Genomic DNA, 20,176 nt, shown 5'->3' with positions numbered 1-20,176 from the left:
CTTAAACACCAGGTTACATCCCTCCCTTCCCCAAGGAAGGGGTAGAGCCAGGAATTAAACATAAAGTCTCTCAGGAAAATGTTGGAGAGTCCGTGTACTGAAAGGTATTTCAAATTTCAACTCTATAAGTCCTGTTAATTTTTTTCTGTCTGTAGTTACTGCCTGATTAAAGCTAATCAAAGAACCCCTTTTAAGACATACTTTTGATAGAGCAAAAGTGGGTAGGGCTATGAAGTCATACCTTTCCTGAAAAGGTTAAAAAAATAATTAGCTTGGTTTCTAACATTATGATCAGAAGAAGAAATGCAGCTGCTTTTGTCACTGATGGATAGGATATTTTGAATTTAGATAATTTCTTTATTTCTTTTTTTTTTTTTTTTTTTTTACATTTGAACTGTCTTTCAAGACAGTTCCAGTTTGTGATGTAATCTCCAAACATTTATCTTTTTGGTCTCTAATTTGAAGGAGTCTGCCAATGTCTCTGGTTCAGACTGGTAGTCTGTAGTTTTAACCAGTCAATGCTAAATTACTTTCAATAAAATTAATTCAGACTGTCACTATCATTGAAGATAACACTATGAGATATATATATTCTTTGTCTGGTTCAGTTGCCTGGATGTTTTAAGTCAATTCGAGGAAAACAAATGGAATAAGTAAAATCAACACATGAAAATAAATACCTTCATGTTTAATTTGTTCTGTATGTACAGTACTCCCTCCATTAGTTATTCTATTTAAATTACAATGAATTGGCACAGGAGGATGGCTGTCTTTTGAGATTGGGTCTGATGTATTGGTGAAACTGAAGCCCAGAAATGAAAAATATTATTGAGTTCTTATTCAGTTCTCTTATCGATTCACTGGACAGCATGTGGATAAATTATATTGCATCTTATTTGTTTTTCCTGATACTGATATAAGAAAGTATCTTAGTCTGTTCAGTCTGTAGGCTGGGAAGTCCAAAATCAAAGTTCCAGGAGATTTGATGTCTGGTGAGAGCCAGCTTTCTGGTTTATCGATGTCTTTTTGCTGTGTCCTCACATTGTGGAAGGGGCTAGAGAATTCTCCAGGTTTTTAATTTTTATCTCTAAAATGGGATCTGTAAGACCTGCCTTAGCTTGCTTTCCTTTGGACCTTAGAATGGAAACTTCAGAAGAATTGAGGGGGCGCCTGGGTGGCTCAGTTGGTTAAGCGGCCAACTTCAGCTCAGGTCATTATCTCGCGGTCCATGAGTTCGAACCCTGCGTTGGGCTCTTTGCTGATAGCTCAGAGCCTGGAGCCTGCTTTGGATTCTGTGTACACCCCTCTCTCTGCCCCTCCCCTACTCATGCTCTGTCTCCTATGTCTCTCAAAAATAAATACATGTTAAAAATTTTTTTTAAAAAGAAGAACTGAGAGCCATCAGAGCATTTATGTTCTTACTGCTGCAGTGGAACCCATGAATACCCCAACTACAGAGGATACATAGAGTCTCAGGAAGTGAGGAAAAGGGTTGTTTCCTTTGTTAAAGTTTATTTATATACTTTGAGAGACAGAGGGAGAGAGAGACGGAAAACACATGTATGCATGTGAGTGGGGAGGGGCAGAGAGAGGGAGAGAGAGAATCCCAAGCAGGCTCTGCACCCTCAGCTCAGAGCCCAACTCAGAGCTTAAACTCATGAACCAGGAGATCATGACCTGATCGGAAATCAATAGACACTTAACTAATTGAGCCACTCAGGCACCTCAGAAAAGGGTAGTTTCTGATCCTTTCTATTTTTCATACTATTGTGCAATTCATGTCCTTTGTTCTGGACTCTTAAAAATGTTGAATAAGACTTTTGTCTTCAAACAAGTAGATTTTACACAGGGTTTATAAATTAGATACAGACTTAAATCAGAGGACACCCTCCCCCACCACATACACACACAAACCACTTACCATTTTGAAAAAATTCAGTTAAATTGAGCCAGCCCCATAATTGGTCCCTCAATACAATCAATTTCTTTCAATGCTGAATTAAGAGTTCTTCTGATCTAAACTAATTTTGCATGTAGACACCAAATATGTGGTACTTAGGTTTTCTTAAATCCTAAAAAAAAAACCTAAATACTCTGAAAAACTGAATACTCACCACTTCCTGCTCAGCTGTGTAGAAGTTAACTGCTGGATTTCCAGAAACATTATTTTACATAGACCCGGTTGTTTTCATTGGTTTTCTGATATCCTATAAATTTCTGATAATTTCTCATGAAAATTATTTCTTGTAGAAGAAACCTCCTTTTCATGCTTGTTTGATCAGATAACAACCTACCTGGAGAACTGCCTTTTAGTGCTCCCTAAATCAAAATTAAGTTGGCAGCTGACTTACAATTTCACATTATTGATGGCCCACAATTCACCCAGCTTCTTCCTTGTATTATACCGAACAGAAGAAATGAATTGAAATCCTTTTCTTTTTTTACTCCATATGTTGCTTCCATCACAGCTGCGTGAGTGTGTGTGTGTGTGTGTGTGTGTGTGTGTGTGCGCACGTGTATACAATCTAAATAACTTCAAATGGGTTGTAATGGTTAACTTATGTGTCAACTTGGTTGAGCTACTGTGCCCAATATGAGGTCAAACATTGTTCTGGATGTCTCTGTGATGTTGTTGTTGGATGAGATTAACATTTAAATTGGTGGGCTTTACGTGTATTGTCCTCCATGTTGTGAATGGGCCCTGTCCAATTAGTTGAAGGCCTAAATAGAATAAAGAACTAACCTTCCATGAACAAGAGGGAATTCCGCCAACAGATGGCCTTAGGATTCATACTGCAAGATCAGCTCTTTCTTGGTGTTCTGGCCTGATGACCTTCAGCCTTGAGCTGCAACATTGGTTCTTCTCTGGTTTCCAACCAGTTAGCCTGCCCTGTGGGTTTTATTCTTGCCAGCCTCCATAATCACATGAGCCAATTCGTTAAAATAAATCTTCTTCTCTGTGTATACACATTTTATTGATTCTGATTCTCTGGAGAACCCTGATCAATACACAGATGTTCTCTAATTTTATATTAAATGATCAAAGAATGGAACTTTGTGGTAGCAAAAAATCTGTATTATTGTTGAAACTCTGAGATGTATTCATGTACAATCTCAACTTCATTTCTTACTGCAACCCCAAATGATATATCTCCTTTCTTTTGTCCATTCAGTTGTGTTTTGATTTAAAAATATATGTTTGTAGTGGGCCTGTGTGGTTCAGTTGGTTAAGGGACCGACTTCAGGTCAGGTCATGATCTCAGGGTTCATGGGTTAGAGTCCCAAGTCAGGCTCTGTGCTGACAGCTCAGAACCTGGAGCCTGGTTCAGATTCTGTGTCCCCCTCTCTCTTTCTCTCTGCACCTCCCCCACTCACTCTCTGTCTCTCTCTCTCTCCCAAAAATAAATAAAAAACATTAAAAATTAAAAAAATACATGTTTATATATAGAAAATAGAAAGCAGTTAAATGGATAAATTATGCATAAGCTTCAAATTTCTCACTGAAAATGCCTCTAGGATATTGGATAGGAAATGGGAAATACCAAGTGTTGGGCCAAAGTCTTCCTATTGTAGCTTCTTGACATTTGATTTTCCCGACATACCCGCTATTGAAAAAGTGCTGAGGACTACTGTAAGACCACATAAGACCCACTCTGGTCTTGAGGGGATGCTTCCATTTACCAAATGAAATCCCCCAGAGAACAACTGACCTAGGTATGTAGACAGAAATAGACTCTGGGAAACAAAATTTCCACTTATCTGTGATTTTGGGGAGTGGGGCAATCCAGGTGATTGGTTCTATCATGTCCTCACTACTTCTCAAAGTAGGGTACTGAAATGGTATTTTGTGGGTATATGGAAAACTATAGCATGAATGTAGTCCACTTTTCTTTAGAGTCAATTTTTCAGTTTTATTGAAAAGCAGTAGTAAGTATTTTTGGTCGGTAAGTTAAAAATGTTTCAAATTGAAATAAATATCAACATATTATGGACTTAAATGCAAAGCTTGCACAAATTTTGCAAAATTCCTAAGGAGGTTTGCACTTACAGGTGAACATTTCCAGTGGGTTCATCTGCCCCCAGATAAGAGTTAAGATTGTATTCTCTACTGCCTTCAGCAGCACACCTTTGATGGAAAAAGTTTCAAAAGCACGATCTTAAAATAGACTGGCTTTAGAAAGTGAAAAGTACTGAAAAGATAGGACCAACTCCATTTGAGAGATCCCTATTCCTTTTTTTTTTTATAAAGCTGATTTATTTATTTATTTAGAGAGAGAGCACATGCACATACACAGGAGCAGGAGGTGGGCAGAGAGAATCCCAAGCAGGCTCTGTGCTCTCAGTGCAGAGCCCAACACAAACCATGGGATCATGACCTGAGCCAAAATCAAGAGTTGGATGCTCAACCAACTGAGCCACCCAGGCACCCCTCCTCTTCTTTTAATTAAAGAGCGAATTAACTCTCTCAAAAAGGAAGCAAAAGAAAGTAAGCTATCAACAGTGAGTTTTAATGGCACTACTTTTTTGCTTTTGGTTTCCTTTTCCAGAAGAGCCCTTTTTTAATCAATGTTAGTACTATTGTCTTTATTTTAGTTCTCATCTTAAGATCTAGAATTTACTGAGAACTTCTAATTCTAGATCTCTAGATGGATTTTTATATTTACTCCTTTCGACAGTTCCATGAGACAGACATATTAAGTAATCTTGTAAGTGGCAGAGATTTGCCTCCATGTCTCCAAAGCCCACAGTTTGGTTGCATTGCCATGTTGACTCCCATCGTTTTTTACTCTCCTGGTTTAACCATCAAAGCACATTTACTGGTAAGTGGACATGTCAAAAGTGAAGGTATTCACATTCAGATAATATTGTGCTATTGTTTTCAAAGCAGTCCATGTTTCATGAGCCTGTAACAAAAGAAACTTTAAGTCATGATCTCTGAGTATGGAGAACACATGTTACATCAATTATTCAGGTAATCATACAGATAATCCTAAAAGATTGAGAGAAATAGAGTGGAAGAATAATACAAAAAAAGGTTTGGTGAGCATACTTTTAGTGACCTATATTCTTCAATGCTTAAATGTTTTACAGTATTTCTGGGACTACCGCATGAACCAGTGTGGCAGAGTCTTGTTGCATTATAGTATCTGTCAGTTGATCACAGTGCTAGTCTACAATTATAGGCAGGAGTGTACTTGAAAATTTCAGTATTCCATAAAGAAGACACAGTCTACTCGCTTATGTAATATTTAATTTGCCAAATAAACAAATGTCTGGCTTTAATACCTCTAAATGATGCCTGTTGGAGAAAAACAGGCACAAAACTAGATGCATTATTCAAGCTGGTGGTTTTCATCAGCAAATGCTAACCAGAAATGAGCCATTCCTGGTAGACCAGTTAAAACTCAACTATGCAGAGTAAGGATAGGACCAAGGCCCCAGAAAAACAAGGACATTCAAATTTTTTATGACTTTATACAACCCTTTAGCCTGGTAATAGAGCTTGATACACATGTAAAGAGAAAAAGAACAAACAAATGAAGGGATTAATTAATTTGTTATACATTTTTGTTTGCTAAATTGCTAAATTTTAAGAGAGAAATCATGAATAATTGAAATTCTCAGACAATTCAACAATTTCATTTGGCCTGGAGTTGCAGTGTTTTTTTTGTTTTTTTTTTCCATCAAAAGAGTAAACATGGAATAAAACAGGCTAAAGCACGTTTCTTCTTTATTTCTCTTGGAGTGAGACTTCCAAATGAGTAAAAAGTGTATGGAAGGCAAGCAAATGAAGGAATGACACTAAATGCTTGGATGATTATTAAAGGTTTGGAAAATAAGCTGCTGAACAACTAAAAGGGAACTAAATGTGACTGCGGTCCATTTATCCACCTACTCAAATATGCAATAATCTACTGAGATTTGACTGAGTAACAATCATTTTGATAGGTTCTGAGAAAAATGACCTTGATGGATAAGACATGACATGCACCTTACCTCTGTAGCCTAGGTAAGGGAGGTTGGGTGCACAAAGAAACAATTCCAGTGTGCCATTCACGTGTGAACGGCACGCAATGGGGAGAAAAGAAAGAATGTTACTCAGGAAAGAAGGGAAAGTCTTCAGAAAGAAGGGGACATTTGATTTTAGTCTTGAAGGAAAAGGTGAAGTTTACTGGACAAAAGCCATTTTATGGGAAGGAAGGAGCAGTTACAGCTCAGGGCAGATAGAAAAAATCAGGGCTGATGGTGTGTTAACGCCTGCTGATGCAATGCCTATTTAACAAGATAGATGGTGGGAAGCCATTTGTTTCTAATGCAAATACCTTATCAGCCAGCGTGTTTCCCCACATATTTGGATTGCCATCTGGGTCCCAGTAATCCTGCAAATATATGTGTCTTTTGAGATGTAGGAACTGGTTTGCAGAGTCCTCCAACAAAAATGGTGCTCCCAACGCTCCTGTAATTTAGAGTCCAAGAGCACAGCATCTTTTAGGGCAATAGTTTACATCTCACTGTTTATCCTCTTAAAGAGACATAGCTGTGGCCTTTGGGAGTCTGGGTGCCTGACAAGGAGATCCCGAAAAAGCTATGCTTCGTGGGAGATGACTGCTCCTCAGCCTTTTGCCATGACTGCACTATCATCACCCTGTGTCCTGAATATAGTACAGCATGAAAGCCAGTGCCATGTGATGAGCGGAAAAGACTTTTAGAACCTTCTTTACATGCATGGGAGCCCACAGATCTGAATTCAAATTCCAGCTCTATCACTTTTTTAGACAAGTTTCTTTATTCCTCCAAGCTGTAGTTTTCTTGTATGTAAAGACATAGAATAATAACACAGTAACACAATAATATAGGATTGCCGTAAGGATTGGATATATTCATGACTGTAAACCACCTGGCTCAAGCCAGGCAGTCAACAATCTTTTATTCTTCCCTTCCAAGCCTTTTCTTTCAGTTTGAAGTAGACTGCTTCCAAATCTGGCACTGTGGTTTCAATTGTTAGTATTGATAGATCTATCACTGAATTGAAGAGGTTTGTATTTTAGATTCTTTTCCATTCCAGGATTAAGAGAAAAAAAAAAAAGATGACTCTTTTTAAAATCCAGACTTTTTTATATCTTGAAATTTTAACACTCTATATTGTGTTTTTATTCCCAAATAAAACACAATTGTGTTCAGAGTTCTAATTTGAATCCGTATAAAGGAAGAGCACACTGCCCACCTATTTGTGGTAACAATACAATCTGTTCATTGCTTGTGATAAAGAGTCATTTATTACGAATGTTACATTAGGTAGTCTATAGCTTCATCATTAACAGGATTCTACCGACCAGGATTACAGTGGACTATAAGATACAAAACCTCCCCTCTGTAAGGGAGGGGAAGGAAGGGTCCAAGATTCAAAATAAAACAAGGAAACATAGGATTTGATTGCACTAAGGGAGTTTAGGAGAAGGCAGTGTTATTAAGCTTTGGGGCTGTGGGGCACAAGCAGAAATTTTCGTGATCAGGAAAATTGCTGAAACTCTTCCTTGAAGAAAAGATTAAATTTAGTAGGATGGGAGAAGGAGCAAGACTTTAAATTTTAAGCTAGAAGAATGATGTGAGCAAAAATGTGTGGCATTGGGAATCTGTAAAATGGATGTCTGAAGACAATGGTTAGGGGTGGCTAGATTATTTGTGCATGAATGTATGTGTATGTATCAATGTCATTTATATATGTGTATATATATATACACACACACACACACAAACAAATAATGATAGTTGACATTTATTAAGCATTGTGCTAAGTACTTTACCTGAATTACCTTATTTAATACAACAAACCTAAGAAGCAGCACTATCAATCATTTCATTTTACGGACAAGGAAACTACATCACAGAAAACTTAAATAATATATTCATGGCTAGTAGGAAGGGGAGATAGAATTCTCCCTTTATTTTTTTTTATTTATTTATTTTTCAACAGTTATTTATTTTTGGGACAGAGAGAGACAGAGCATGAACGGGGGAGGGGCAGAGAGAGAGGGAGACACAGAATCGGAAACAGGCTCCAGGCTCTGAGCCATCAGCCCAGAGCCTGACGCGGGGCTCGAACTCACGGACCACGAGATCGTGACCTGGCTGAAGTCGGACGCTTAATCGACTGCGCCACCCAGGCGCCCCTAGAATTCTCCCTTTAAAGCCACTGTACAATATTATGACTAAGAAACAGGAATTCTTGGGGTCAAAGGAAAGTAATAATAATGATAATGATAGTAATAATAATAGTCTTTTGCATTTGTAGAAAAAAAGGAACCAATCTTTACTTAAACATTCTGTATGATCTGCTTTTCCAAGCTTGACCTGAGCACTAAGCAGGGTTCTACTTATTAGTTCTATTACCTCTAGATTAATTTGTTAACCCACTAAGCTCTCGTTCTAAATGCCTACCTATTGAAAATGATGTGGATATTATGCATAGATCAGGCTGTCTGTGGGTTCAAAACACTACTAGTGATGGAAAATAGAAAAATGACTCAGACACATTCTTTATTAATAGAAAGTTAGCAATTTATGTTATTCAGTAATTTAAAAAGAAAAGGTAAAAGTCAAATTTTTAGAAGATATTAGCAACAGACGATAGAAGTAATACTAGCCTGCTGGTAGGTAATCAAATTCAATACAATCAAACCAGCATGCCTGTGGAAGCCATCCTCCAAAATGTCCCCCAAAGATCACTGCCTCCTTGGTACTCATATCCTCTGTGGTCTTCTTTCATTTAGTAGAGTGGCCCTGTGTAACCACAGGATAGTGCAGAAGTGACTGTGTGTGATTTCTATGGCTAGCACATAAAAGATGTTATAGTTTCTGCCTTGTCCCATTCTTGAATCACTTGCTCTAATGGAAGACAGCTGCCATGTTGTGAGGACACTCAAACAGCCCTGAAGAGAGACCCATGTGTCAAGGAATTGAAGCCTCCCACCAACAGCCATACAAACGGAGCACCTGGGAACCTGATATTTTTGCTCCAGTCAAGCCTTCAGATCACAACAGTCCTCAGATCACAGTAGCCCTCACTGACATCTTTACTGTACCCTCACGAGAGATCCTGAGTCAGAATCACTGACTTAATCCATTCCCAAATTCCTGACCTTCAGAAAGTGTACAATAATAAATGTTTATTGTTTTAAGCTGCTATAGTTTGGGGAAAATAGTTATGTCATAGTAGATAACTAATACAGTGCTTTATAAGTGCCTACTGATATCAAGATAAACTGCTAATCACCGGAGCTGAGACCCAGATGAAACAAGTGAGGCCACTAGGGCATAAAACAGAAGAAGAAACTTGCTCTCAAGCTCACAGATTTTGTGCCATGAGATCTCCACTTGCCTCATCCTAGTCTCTGCTCTGATCATCATTGCAGAGAAAGATAAACAAAGAATAACTCTGCCCCTAAGGAATTCACATTATATTCAGAGCTCATAAATAATTACAAGGAAACATATTGTGGCCAGACCAATTGAAGGGGGAATGATTAATTCTGATATTGGCATGGAGGCATCACAGAGAAATCGGTTTTGAGTTGGGCTTCAAAGGTTATGGAATGTTTCCACAGTTAGGAAGAAGGGAGTGGAAACAAAGCACATGTATTCCAGGCTGAAGAAGATTTGAGAGCCAAGGAACAGAGGAACAAAGAAGGCTCAGGTTCGGTGACCATCACTTTGCCAGTGTGACTGCAGGGTAGGGTTGAGGTGTAGATGTGGTCAAAATGAACATTGGAAAGAAAAGCCGGGGCCTGATTCTGAGGGATAATTACTCTCATACCAAGGAGTTTGGACTTTATTCTTCAAACAATTATTATTTCTGAACAAGAAAATGATAGGACCACGTTTGCTTAAAACTTTTTTGTTTGATTGTGATAAAATATGCTAACAGAAAAATTACCATTTTAACCATTTTTATTTGTACGATTCAGTGGCATCAACCACATTCACAATGTTCTAAAACCATCACCACTATCTCAAGAACTTTTTTATCCCCTCAAATAGAAACTCAGTATCCTTTAACAATTCTCATCACTCTCTCCTCCAGCCCCTGGCAACCATCATTAGCTTTCTGTCTCTATGAATTTGCTAATTGTAGGTACCTCATTGTAAGAGGAATCATGCACTATTTGTCCCTTTGTGTCTGATTTATCTCAGTTGAGTATCTTCAAGGTTTACATGTTGTAACATAGATCAGCATTTCATTCCTTTTTATTTTATTTATTTTAATTTTTATTTATTTTGAGAGAGAGCGGGAGAGCATGGCTGAGCACGAGTGGGTGAGGGACAGAGAGAGAGGGAGAGAGAAAGAATCCCAAGCAGGCTCTGCACTGTCAGCACAGAGCCCAATGTGGGGCTCAAATTCATGAACTGTGAGATCATGACCTGAGCCGAAATCGAGAGCCAGATACTTAACTGACTGAGTCACCCAGGTGTCCCAGTTACTCATTCCTTTTTAAGACTGAATAATATTTTGTATGTATATGCCAACATTTTGCTTATCCATTCACAGATACTTTTGGAAACTCCTTTGTCAGTGTGAAAGGCAGATGGTAAAAGGAAGAGAGAGTGAGAGGAACAGGTTGGGGCCTCTTCTAATGGCCCAGAGGAGAGATAAGTGGGACCTGAATCAGGTGACTGACACCATGGATGGGAAGACAGGACTGACTGGAACAGAGCAGGGAACTCACTCGTTTGGGCTCACTAGTGAGGACTGCCCAGCATTGAAGTTCTAGTTTTAACTGAGATGTGTTCATAGACCACTTCTCAGATTTCTCTTCATTCTCTTTGAAGAAAAGGTGTTACAGTATTAGACATTTAATGTGTTATTCTGTTAAAAAAAATGAGAGGGGGAGGTTTTCAAAATAGAGTATCTAGGCAAAGAAGATTCAATATCAATATCTAATAAATGTTTGTACATACATTAGGCTCAGGATATAATTTACAGCTAGATAAAGAAAATACAGTAACCACTTAAGATAGTGTTACTTGGAATCATCCAAAAGTAAAACCAATATCTGCACTATAATTGTCATGGTGTATTGTACAATTGCTAAGGGAAAAAAAAAGTATTACATAAATCTTAGCAGAGAAGCATGGTTTAAAATATAAACCATAGCTATTTTAGGCTCTAATAATTCTGTCTTTTGAAAATCTTCTATCTTTTTGCTCATGGAAAATATTTCACTGATGCAATCTCCCCCTCATCCCCCACCCTCGCCCCTGAACATTCAAAGCACCTATTTCAGCATTATGTGCCCAACAGGCATCCAATAAATATTAATTGGTGGTGATAATAACATCACCCAGGAGAGAGACAGAAAGTAGTATTTATTATCCTACTTTACAAATGAGAAAATTGACACACGGAGATGAAATGACTCACTCAAGGTCACATAGTAAGTCATTGGCAGGGCTGGAAATAAAATGCAAGTTATACAGAAGGGCATGCTATTATCCTCTCTGCTTGAGAAATTTCTCCTCCCTTTTTCATTCTGCCTGATCAACCTTGAAAGTTAGTGAGAGCAAGATCAGAGTTTGTGTTTGTAAGCCTATATAATACTGCTGGGGTTTGAAAACTGAACCCTGAGTTTTATTACTTTGTTGGTTTTTAATTTTTTTTAATGTAGGCAGTATCAGCCAGATTAATGCCTTTTTTAAACTTTAAAATCATAAGCTATAAAAAAAAATCTTCCTTTTTTTTTCTTCCCAACTCCCTACACACCCTCCTTCCTTTCATCCTGTATCATAGTAGTTTTAATAGGATCTGTCAAGCTTAGTTCTGCTATCTAAACATATCTTGAATATAGTCTGCAGAAAATTCTGTACAGTTCAAGTAAGGCAGCCACTTCAGAGTATGGAGATATTCAAGATCACAGCTCTTGCCACACAAGCCAAGAAGGATCAGAGATTGAGAGTCTTATCCTGGCCCTGCCAGTGATTTGTTGGGTCATTAGCTGGTTACTCCTGCCTTTCCATTTCCTGTTCTTTAAAAGGAGGCTGGATCAAGGGCGCCTGATCCTTGACTCAGTTGGTTAGGCATCCGTCCAGCTCTCGATTTCGGCTCAGGTCATGATCTCATGGTTTGTGCTTTAGAAGCCCATGTGGGGCTCTGCGCTGACAGCGTGGAGACTGCTTAGGATTCTGTCTGTCTCTTTCTTTGCCCCTCCCCTGCTCGTATGTGTGCACACTTGCACTCTCACTTTCTCTCTCTCAAAAATAAATAAATAAAAATTAAAAAAAAAAAAGTATAATGAAGCTAGATCATATGAAGCTAACTAAGGTCTCTTCTAGCTCTAGTATTTTTAATTGGAATATATTCATAACAAATAAGTCATTAACTGAAAATTACTTTCTCTGCATGGTGTTAGGGCATCAAAAACATATAGAATATACTAAATGGGTACCGCTCCTACTACCATCAAGGAGTTCACCTGCTGAGAAATTCAGCACTGAGATAGATAGAAATAAGTGAAGAAGTCAAAATAGTCCTAGCCAATAATTAAAAGAATACAAATAAAAATGTATTCACATTATGCACAGAGAAGAGTGCCCATCATGGGCTGCGGAGCAGTATGTTGGTAATGAAAACTGTACAATTGGAAATGGAATGATTCCCTATTTTGTTATCACCCAGGGAAGGTTGAAAAAGAGCCTTTAAATGTGATATTGGAGAAATAACTGAATAGTCTTTATACTATGCACCTGACTGTGAAGATGATTCCTTGTACCTATGCAAGAAGAGGAACCTATACACGAAAAAAGACCAGAAAGCCTGATGTGAAATATAAGATATAGAATCAAAGGACAGAGTCTGGTGGCAGAGTCCTATTTTCTTTCCTGTAGAAGAAACTCATTTAGAAACCTCAGCTCACCCTTTTCCCCTTTGTAGATAGACTCTGCCCCTCGGAAGGGGTGGTGCCCCATTTAACTGTCCAAAAGGCATAACTTGGCATGTTCAGCTAGCTCTTCCTTCTTTCTCTTGAGAGTTAGCTGCCCTCAGAGATCATACTTTCTCTTCTGGTTCTGCAACCTGCAACTAGATATGAAATTTACCAAATTCTGGGGTCCAGTCATCAGGTCCTTTATATCTTATACTATGTTATGTCTTCCAAATTAGCCACTCTCAGGATTAAAGGGAATTGATTGCCTTCCATGATCATCTTTGGTTTATCTCTCCTCTTGATCAAATAAGCAGGCAAAGAAGGGAAGTGGGGAGTTCTATGTGTCAGAAGGTGGTACAGAGAACCCAACATGTCTGTTGTCTCTAAGCCTCACTAAGAAACAGAGAAAAAAAAGAAACAAACAGGGGCACCTGGGTGGCTCAGTCGGTTGAGCGTCTGACTTCCGCTCAGGTCATGATCTCATGGTTTGTGAGTTTGAGCCCCGAGTCAGGCTCTGTCTGTGCTGACAGCTCGGAGCCTGGAGACCGTTTCAGATTCTGAGTCTCCCTCTCTCTCTCTGCCCCTCCCCTGCTCACACTCTGTGTCTCTCTCTCTCAAAAATAAATAAACATTAAAAAGAAAAGAAACAAACAAACAAATAAAAAAAACCCACCAAAAATAAAAACAGAATAGACCAGGGCCCTCCAACCAGCAGGAACTTATCATCCCTGGAAAGCCAGGGCTGTGAATTCTGTGAATATTCATAAACAGTTACAATGAGGGAAGGAATTCTTTGTCTGTGAATAAAGATGGTGGAATTTAGTGGGGGCAGAAGACACAACAATGTCTGACAAATCCACAGGATGGGCCACAGCTAGCTATTTCCCTTAAGGGCTGGGTGATACTGCTATTTGAAGTGTTACATGATGCCTGGTGCTGGAGATGGAGAATAAGCACTACAGTCCTGGCACAAGTTCAAAAATGCTCAGGTACCGGATGCTGAAAGCAAAGCACTTAGCATTCAGTATAAGCAATTAAAGAATTACATTTATTATTTAGTATTTTTATTGGATTGAGTCCTAGTCTCATCCCTTAAAATGTTTGTCTTAAAAAAAAAAAAAAGAAAGAAAGAAATGCCCAGGCACATAAATTAAGTATTGAAATAAAGTATAAATAGTCACTTGGAATTAAGTACAAAAGAGGATCAGGAGAAAAGGATATACAGACATCTTGGCCATATGGTAAAATTTTCAAAGATCTAAGTGTAGGAGAAATTTTCTACTTTTCTAATTTTCTAATTTTCTAAATACTCATGTTTAGGTTCATATATTTAAAGTTGAATATTAAAAAAATTGAATATTTAAAAAATAAAGTTGAATATTTTATTCTCGGTGTTAATAATTTTTGTTAGAAATTATGAAATAGTTATTTTTTGATTCCCACTCTAAATTTTGATCACTGATCCAAAAATTTATGGTAGAAAAGAGAAGAGTTGTATTTCATGTAATAGACTGTCACTTTGCTACAATTCAGATAAAAGTTAATGAGAGAGAGAATGAGAGAGAAAAAATTTTGGGTTTTGGAGGAAAAATATGAAGAAGAAAAAGAAGGAGAAGGGAGAAATCAAGAAAAGAAATGAAAGGAAATAGAGACAAAATAAGGGAGGTTATAAAAATGAAAGGTTCAAGAGGTGAAAAGTCGTAGAAAAAAGGAACAGGACAAATAGGGAAGTAAAAAGACAGAGGGCAAAAGAGTCAATGGAAATTAGTTAGGAAAAAAAAAAGACACTGAACTTCAGGACTAGCTCTTAAATTCCATCATTTTACTAACCTGTTAAGGAAATGCTTTCATAAATGAACTTTTAACTTGGGAGCTTCGGCTTTACTGATGTTACAATTGCTAGTGTGTTGACTTTGTTGCAAAGTAAATAGAGACTAGTATTACTTGAGTTTAAGCTCAGTCTGTTCTAACCTGCTCTGAACACATTAACATACACAAACATACATGCTCACATGCATGGCCATGTAATTCCTGGGCTCATGTTTTGGACCTGGCAGATCTTTTATTTGCTTTTAATTTTGTGGACAGAGAAATTTGTAACTCACAAAAGGCAGCATTTAATATGATTCAATAGTAACCCTTCTGGGTCATTGCCTGTGTGAATTGATGGGATTTCCAACTCTAGGGCCCTGACAAATGGTGCCACATGGACAGGAAAATAGATGGTTTTTCTGTAACAACCAGAGTGCTCAAAGAATCCAGTCACAGGCAATGATATTTTTCTCTAACTGAGTTATTTCCCAGTTTATTCTCACTACTCACTTTCTTGAGAGCATTGATCAACCTTAAGCCAAAGTGAGTAGATAAAATTAAGAGCAAATTCTTATAAAACACACTAAAACTATATATAGAAAATAGACTCCCAAGGAATGGGAGGGTAGGGAGGGCAGCTGGATGACTGAGAAGGGCCGTTCCTCGTTCCTTCTACGATGGCACAAAGGAAGGCAAAAAACGGAGCCACTGGAGTGTGGGGGTGGGGGGGTGGGGGGGAGGGACTGACTGGGTCAAAGGGAAGAATGTGAGCTTAAAAGCTCCTATCAGAAAAACCCAACCCAACCCAACCCAACCAACCAAACAAAAACCTTCAAGACAAACTGCTGTTGGTTGCTAGCCATGGAGTAAAAATAGGACCTGGATGTCTGCTAGAGAAACAGGCTAAAGGCAGTTTGCTTCTACTGTCTAAAACCAGAAGACATACTTGCACTTCATGTGAGCTTATCACAGGTTGACAATACGGGCAGCAAGAATCTCCAGCTTGTTTCACATATGGGTCAACCTCAAGGACTGGCTTACTTACTCTGTGAAACACTTTCCACATATGCGTATTTTCCATATTTCTCCTTTGTGTGAAATGGGGCTGTTGGATTTTAACAAGTGCCCTCTTGAGGTGGAACATACTGAGTTAGGACTTCTCTTTACCCTCACTACAACTAGCCACAGCTGGAGAAAGCTTCCGGTTATATCTTAGTTGGCTCTATCTGTTCCCATAAAGTCATCCAGCTCCCTCACTCCAGGCCTGTTCTTGGAGAACCACTGGCCACAATAGTGGATTTATTCCTCTTTTAGCAGGTGGGCTTGCTGTGTGCTCTGTTGCCTGTCCTGTAGCTGCATATCCCATGTCTAGCAACAGGGCCAGAGGAGACAGTTTGTGTAGCAGAAAGAAGGGTTTTGTTCTCAGAAGACCTAAATGGAGGATTTGCGTGTGAATCCAGCATCACCATTGATGAACTGTGTAGTTTAGTCATTTAACTTCTCTAAGCCTAAATTCCCTTTGTAGAAGGAAAGTCGTAACACTTATTTTCAGAGTGATTATGAGAGTGGACTTAAGGTAACCTATGGAAGGCCCCTGCCACAGAATAAAGACTTCAGGTAGTAATATTAATATTTGCTGCTTTTATTATAGGAGAAGGCAATTCTTGACCTAAATGCTGAAGAGAGGGTTTTTCTTTTGTTTTTTGATCAAATCATGACACTTGGACTTCTAATTCTCTGACCAGGGAACCAGTTCCAATGTGCATAAATTACTATTTTAAGAAAGTCAATAAAATGATTTGAGGACTGTGCTCATGAATGTAATTACTTGGGGAAGCTTCTTCATCATTTTTAGCTTCTGCATTCCCATTTGGAAAATGGATAATGACATCTTTTCCCTATTGACTTCAAATTAAGTTCTAGACAAAAGCAATTTGTTAGACAACTAATCTGTAACAGAGAAAACTTTTTTTTTTAAATAATAAACACACACTTTTTTAAGATGGTTGTTTTCTTATGAGTAGAGGGCTCCAAGGAAGTGCAGATAAATAAGCTGCATTCTTATTTTTTTTTTTTTAAGCTGCATTCTTAAATGAAAGATGGGAGGAGAGAGGGAAGAAGTGACTGAAGTTGATTCAAGCTACGATCTCCTACTTGAGAGCTGAATGATTTAGAAAATGTCAGTTAAACGAATCATTTGTGTAAGAAATGAATCTGGTCCCAAAGACTTATGTGTACTCAGCCTAGAGGTGGTAAAGTCTTCTTTCCTGAGATCTGAAGGGCTGAACCCAGCTCTGTCAACATTTCTCTCTCCTTGGTTTCCAATTCTCAACTTGTTATTTCACGAACTTTAGCCACATAATTTTATTTATTTATTTATGAAGTGAAATCAGTCAAACCAGTTGTCTTTCTAGGTAGACACATTCGTATCTCAGCTGGAGTTAAAGTGAATTCCAACTGGTTTCCTGAGAAAGTCTGTAAAAGTCATTTTGCAGGACCATTTTCCTTTTGCCAGATATTTTTGACCCTGCCTGTTCATAGGTGAATGTTGACTAGCAGTAGTGCTTTTAGCCTTGCTCTAATCCACCGTCACCCACTCTAAAGCCAACTGCATGGATCAGCAGTCAAAGCAAAGCAGTACACTGATGGATTGTAACTAGCCCATGACTTCAATTTGCAGTGTGCTCCCGAAACACTCACTTAAACTGAGCCAGCCTCACTTTCTTCATCTGGAGAAGTGGGCTGTAACCACTATGATTATACATGCCTTGATGATAATTGCCTAATAATAACTTGGCTAAAAATGTTTTAATCAGTTATTTAAACATGTCCCAAACATAAATATAACTTTGATGATTAAAACTCTTTATTAAAATTATTTATATGCTTAAGAATGAAAGGCTATTTATATACTGTGCACATATATCTAGAATCATATTCTAAGTATGATTCTAAGTACTTCTAAGTATGAATCATATTCTAAGTATGATTCTAAGTACACATATACTCAGAATCATATTCTAAGTATATCCTTTTATCTGTGTGTGTATATGTGTGTGTGTATGTGTGTGTGCGCCTCAAGAAAAATATGTAATTGTTTTTGTGGGTCTTAGGTTTATCATAAAAGTAGAAATTTATTCTTATTTAAGCATTTCACTAAAAGTGTTTGTAAGTTGTAAAGATTTAACTGCGAAAATAATGTATACCTTTGTAGGTATTTTCAGTTTTGGTTACAAGAGAAACAAATGACCTCTCAGTTCCATTCAGATATCAGCCACTGAATTATTGGGTCAATTTGGCAGCAAATCATCTGACCTTCAGTGCCTTCCTTGATCTGTCTTTAAAACACTACTTCTCTGAGCTACAGCTTGCTCTAAAGGTTAATGAATTCACACTCTCACAGTACCTTGAGGTCTCCACATAATGGTACCATGTAAGTATTACAGTTTCTAAAAGCCATTTAAAATTTTTCTTTGTTCAAGGACACAAGAGCATTTCTTTGGAAGCAGCACTTAAAAGGACTTCTTAGCATTTGTGACATGCTAATATGTTAATACATAACTAGGAACAGAATGATCACACACAATTAACACTAACATGTTCAAAACCATGGCATGACATGATAGTTTGGTTTTCCCAATGCTCTAGAATTGATCTGTGGATAAAACATATTTGTTCATTTCTTTAAAAAAAGTCGAAAGTGGTTATCTATCAGCATGATTTTGTAAAAGGCATAATAAATAAAGAAGAAATAGATTCTTACCTATAAGCAATGTTGAACACAGGGCTACTTGAAGCATCTTATATGCCATAATCCTGTTTTGGAAAGAAAAGATTTATTTACTTTAATTGAGACCCAGCAAAGCTGTAGGTCACACCGTTTACTTTCCAGGAGCGTGAAGCATTTGCTGCATACCTGGCAGCCCTGTGGAGCTGACACAAGTCAGAGAGGCCGTTGCCTAAGATGTGGCTTATTTATATGACTCCTGCCTTTTTACCCTTTGGACTTTTTGGACTGACTTTTTACAAGCTGTTCTTATATGAGCCACGTATTTATTTACTAATTTTATCATCTGTACAGACTAATGTAATAAGATGTTAAAAAAAAAAGGTTGGGAAAACTGAATCACTCATACATTGCTGGTAGGAGCATAAAAGGGTACAGCCACTTTGGAAAACAATTCGGCAGTTGCTTATAAATCTGAGCATGCAATTACCATACAACCCAACAATTGTACTATTGGACATTTGTCTCTGAGAAATGAAAACTTATGCTCATACAAAAACCTGTATAAGAATGTTCCATAGCAGCTTTATTGTAATAGGCAAGAACTGGAAACAACCCAGGTATCCTTCAAGAGCCGAACATTAAACATATTGAAGTATGTTTATGAGTTACTACTTAGCAATAGCAATACTGTAAACGTTATTGATAGACACAACAGCCTAAAGGAATCTCAAAGGAATTATGATGAGTGGCCAGTCGCAAGTGGTCAAGTACTGCATGATTCCATGTATGTAACCTTGAAAAGATGAAATGGTAGAAATAAACACATTAGTAGTTGCAAGGGACTAGCTATGGAAGGGTGAGGTGGATGTGGTAATAAAAGGGCAATATGAGAATCCTCTATAGTGATAGAACTGGTTTGTATTTTGACTGTGGTAGACATGTGAACATAAACATGTGCTAAAACTGCACAGAACTAAATACAGATATCTCATACACAGACACACCCATGAACACACTTAAAACTGGGGAAATCTGAACAGATCAGTAGATTACAGCAACATTAATATCTTGGCTATGATATTGCACTGTAGTTTTGCAAGATGTTACCACTGGGGGAAACTGGGTGAGGAGCACACAAGATCGTGTTACAAGTGTGTGCGGTTCTATCTCAAAACAAAACATTTAAAGACAAAGGAATGTTTAACTGCATTATAAAATGTGTTTGTTTCCAACGAAAGTACACAACGAATAAAACCAGGACATTTCTTTACTTTTTATTTTTTTAGGCAATTACCCTTCTCTGTGGCATGATTAATAGCTAATTAAATAAACTCATCATTATGCAATTTATTCTTTTTTTTAATACAATTTATTCTTAAAAGCAAATCACGCATCTGTTAGCTAGTCTCATCAAAATTATGCAACCTGAAACAAGCAGATACAGAGACATAACAGTGGTAGAAAATAACTTTCTTGTCTATCTTTGAATTGTAAAGAGTGTTTAGAGACCTGGATCTACCTAGTGCAGTTATGCCTCTAATTGCTGATGGAAGCCTGGCAAAGACAGATGTTTGGGAATCGGCACAGTAAAATCTTGGCAGCCTATCCCATGTATCCATCTATGTGTCCAGCAGTTGCTCATTTCTGTGATTCTTCCTTGTCTTTTATTTGATGGAGAGGTATAAATGTGTAATTATGGGATGGACTAGAAAAATCA

At 37.9% G+C, this 20,176-nt stretch overlaps 1 protein-coding gene across 1 annotated transcript; it reads right to left on the bottom strand.

Annotated features, from left to right (window-relative positions):
- Nucleotides 1-4,232: 4,232 nt before the first annotated feature.
- Nucleotides 4,233-18,733, bottom strand: CC2H3orf85 (chromosome C2 C3orf85 homolog). The gene is made up of 4 exons (XM_027077510.2): nucleotides 18,646-18,733; nucleotides 18,493-18,545; nucleotides 6,324-6,457; nucleotides 4,233-4,904 (listed from the first exon to the last, which is right to left on the bottom strand). Exons 2-4 carry the CDS (start codon nucleotides 18,539-18,541, stop codon nucleotides 4,815-4,817), a joined length of 273 nt encoding a protein of 90 aa, XP_026933311.1. The 5' UTR covers nucleotides 18,542-18,545; nucleotides 18,646-18,733; the 3' UTR covers nucleotides 4,233-4,814.
- Between the last annotated feature and the right edge of the window lie 1,443 nt (nucleotides 18,734-20,176).

Source organism: Acinonyx jubatus, chromosome C2 (genome assembly GCF_027475565.1).
Source record: "Acinonyx jubatus isolate Ajub_Pintada_27869175 chromosome C2, VMU_Ajub_asm_v1.0, whole genome shotgun sequence".
NCBI classification, from domain to species: Eukaryota; Metazoa; Chordata; class Mammalia; order Carnivora; family Felidae; genus Acinonyx; species Acinonyx jubatus.
This window is presented reverse-complemented; position numbering and strand designations above follow the sequence as displayed.